The 2,500-nt window shown below is 37.1% G+C and overlaps 1 protein-coding gene across 3 annotated transcripts in view; it reads left to right on the plus strand.

The window, feature by feature from the left end:
• LOC138012433 (uncharacterized) overlaps positions 1 to 2,500 on the plus strand; it is a 40,241-nt gene that overhangs the window by 37,716 nt on the left and 25 nt on the right. For 2 of the 3 annotated variants that reach the window (XM_068859204.1, XM_068859205.1), the window contains one exon: positions 2,389 to 2,490. In XM_068859204.1, coding sequence (XP_068715305.1) covers positions 2,389 to 2,447 — 59 coding nt within the window. In that variant the 3' untranslated portion in view covers positions 2,448 to 2,490. Of the gene's footprint in view, positions 1 to 2,388 lie in introns of all 3 variants that reach the window. The other variant, XM_068859206.1, reaches the window with a different exon arrangement.

A 2,500-nucleotide genomic window follows, 5' to 3' on the forward strand; every position in this document is an offset into this window, starting at 1 on the left:
GAGAAAAACAGCTTTGACGAGTACAGCATCCATACATAATTAAGCAAACCGGCTTTTATAGCGGTTACTGTTGCTGTTAAACCATTGCTTTAAAGTGCCGAGCAGTAAATTCATATTTTATCTTTCTGAAACCAATGGAAAAAGCCGAGAGCTCTTTCTACTGAAATACGGTGGTGATATTATTTTTTTATAGCCTATGTTAGCCATACACATATCCTTTATTGACGACATCACAAACCCTTTAATTTCAGCGTAAAAATTCGAGACAACATTTGGTTCAGGTCACAGTTCGTGTCACCGCGTACAAGTTTTGTAAACACAGTCCAAGCGCTATAACCTTCCAAAGATTTATGCCAGTGTCCTTATATTATTATTATTATTATTATTATTATTATTATTATTATTTGGTTTGTACTAGCCATCAGTATTTATTTATTTATGATAGAAATCACTTTCCCAAGCCTTTTATAAGTGCCGCAATTCGAAAAACCGTTTCCTTACATGTCACGTCTTGTATACAATTCAGTTTTGTTATTTATCCCGAAGTTGTCCAGTGTTGGGTTTCCCTTAAATTGCTTTCACGAACTATTCCTCAACTTGGGCTTTTTATTCCATTTGCGATCCTCCTGGATGTGATACGCTGTTGGCTCAAGGGACCTACGCTTTTCATAGCTATGATTCAAGCTCGGAACAAACTCTTAACCCCCTCCAGCCTTAACAATTCCACTTATAGATGTCAGTCATGTCTAACGGCGGAATATATTTTAACTAGATTTACAAAAAGGTATCTCCTGATGCTGGGACAATAACTTAGCACTTTCAGATGCAGAGCAAAATTCTTGCTTTTCATAGCTATGATCTCAGCTCGGAACAAACTCTAATCCCCTCCAGCCTCAACAATGCCACTAATACATTTCACTCATGTCTAACGGCGGACTATATTTTACAGGTCCATGCATGGGGGACCCCTTGGTATCTTAAGGGTCAAACTAAGATGTTTTTCTGACTTGCACTAACTAACTCCAATATAAAAGATGAGTTCTGGGTCATTTTAAACTTGTAGGCATTCGATTTCTGCAAAGCCCTGTCACATAAATACTGACTGTGACAGGGGTGGCGCAGTGGCAATGCGGCTCAGGTTCGGTTCAGGACCCGAAGCCATAAATGGGTTGAGTTTGTGTTGGTTCTGTACCCTGCTACGAGGGTTTTTCTCCGGGGTCCAGTTTTCCTCCCTCAGCAAAAACATGCATATAGCTGATTCCAGCTGGCTGTAAGCTATGCTCCAAGGTCACGAATGGACCGTATAGCGGCAGCCAGAGGCGCCATAATATGCTTTCAGTTCGACCTTGTTGAGATGCGTCGTTGCTGTACTTGCCACGGTGATTAGCATTACAATTATTATCATTATCATTATCAATATCAATATCATTATCATTATCATTATTATTGTTATTGTTATTATTATCAATATTATTATTATTATTATTATTATTATTATTATTATTATTATTATTATTATCGTAGTTTATTGTGTAAAACGTTAATATGCATATTTACATGAATTTTTGTTGAACCGCACGAGTTTCAAAAGAAAACAAGCACACCCTCAGCGAGTGAATGGGAAGTAAAAAAAAAAAGCCATTTCAGAGTCAACTGTCAATAGCCAGCAAATAGGAATCACGCTGAAATTAGCAATCATTAAAAAGACTTGGTCAGTTCAAGGTCAAAAAGCAAAAAATTATTTTTATGATGTTGCTCTTGATAGGTTTTCTTCACACGGCTCCGTTTAAATGCTTGTGCGCTCAATTATTATTTATTTAAAATAGGACGTAAAGAATCATCATCCCGCTTCTGTGGTTTTAATACTGAGGCTGTGAAGCATTTTTTTTCCTTAAGTGGCCTTTGTTTGCTGCCTCCCGTTATAAACTGCTTTCCTCTGATGCTCAGATATATGCATGAATTTTTGCATTTGAAAAGATTTGCCCGCATTAGCCTCCATTTCATGCTAGATCCAGTCCGACAGTGAGAATTCGAAAATGGTCTATTGTATCGGCTTTTTTGTCTGGGTGCGTATCTCTTTCTTATGATGGAAGAAGGCTTTATTGTTTGCTTGTCCAGACGTTTGTCTTTGATTCTAACCGATTTCATGCAACGGAATACGTGTATATTTGTGCTACTAGTAAACAATGTGTTTCTTGATGATTTGTACGCTCTTTTTACCGTCTTACTGCCATACTAAATGCATGTATACTCGAAGTAAGCCCCCCTCGGTGAGTGTTTGTAACTCTTGAGGCAAACTTCGTGTTTAAATATTGTTTAAATAAAATAAAATAAAATAAAATAATATATTGAACTGTTTTAAATTTCAGTTATCATATTCTCTTTCAGTTCCACTTGAACGACGAATGCGCCGAAGAGAATTATTCGCTCAGAGGTACTTCTCATAACCTCACAGATTATGGTTAAATGAAATCCGTACCTATTTCTTTCATAACGTGAA

Source organism: Montipora foliosa, chromosome 8 (genome assembly GCF_036669935.1).
Source record: "Montipora foliosa isolate CH-2021 chromosome 8, ASM3666993v2, whole genome shotgun sequence".
NCBI classification, from domain to species: Eukaryota; Metazoa; Cnidaria; class Anthozoa; order Scleractinia; family Acroporidae; genus Montipora; species Montipora foliosa.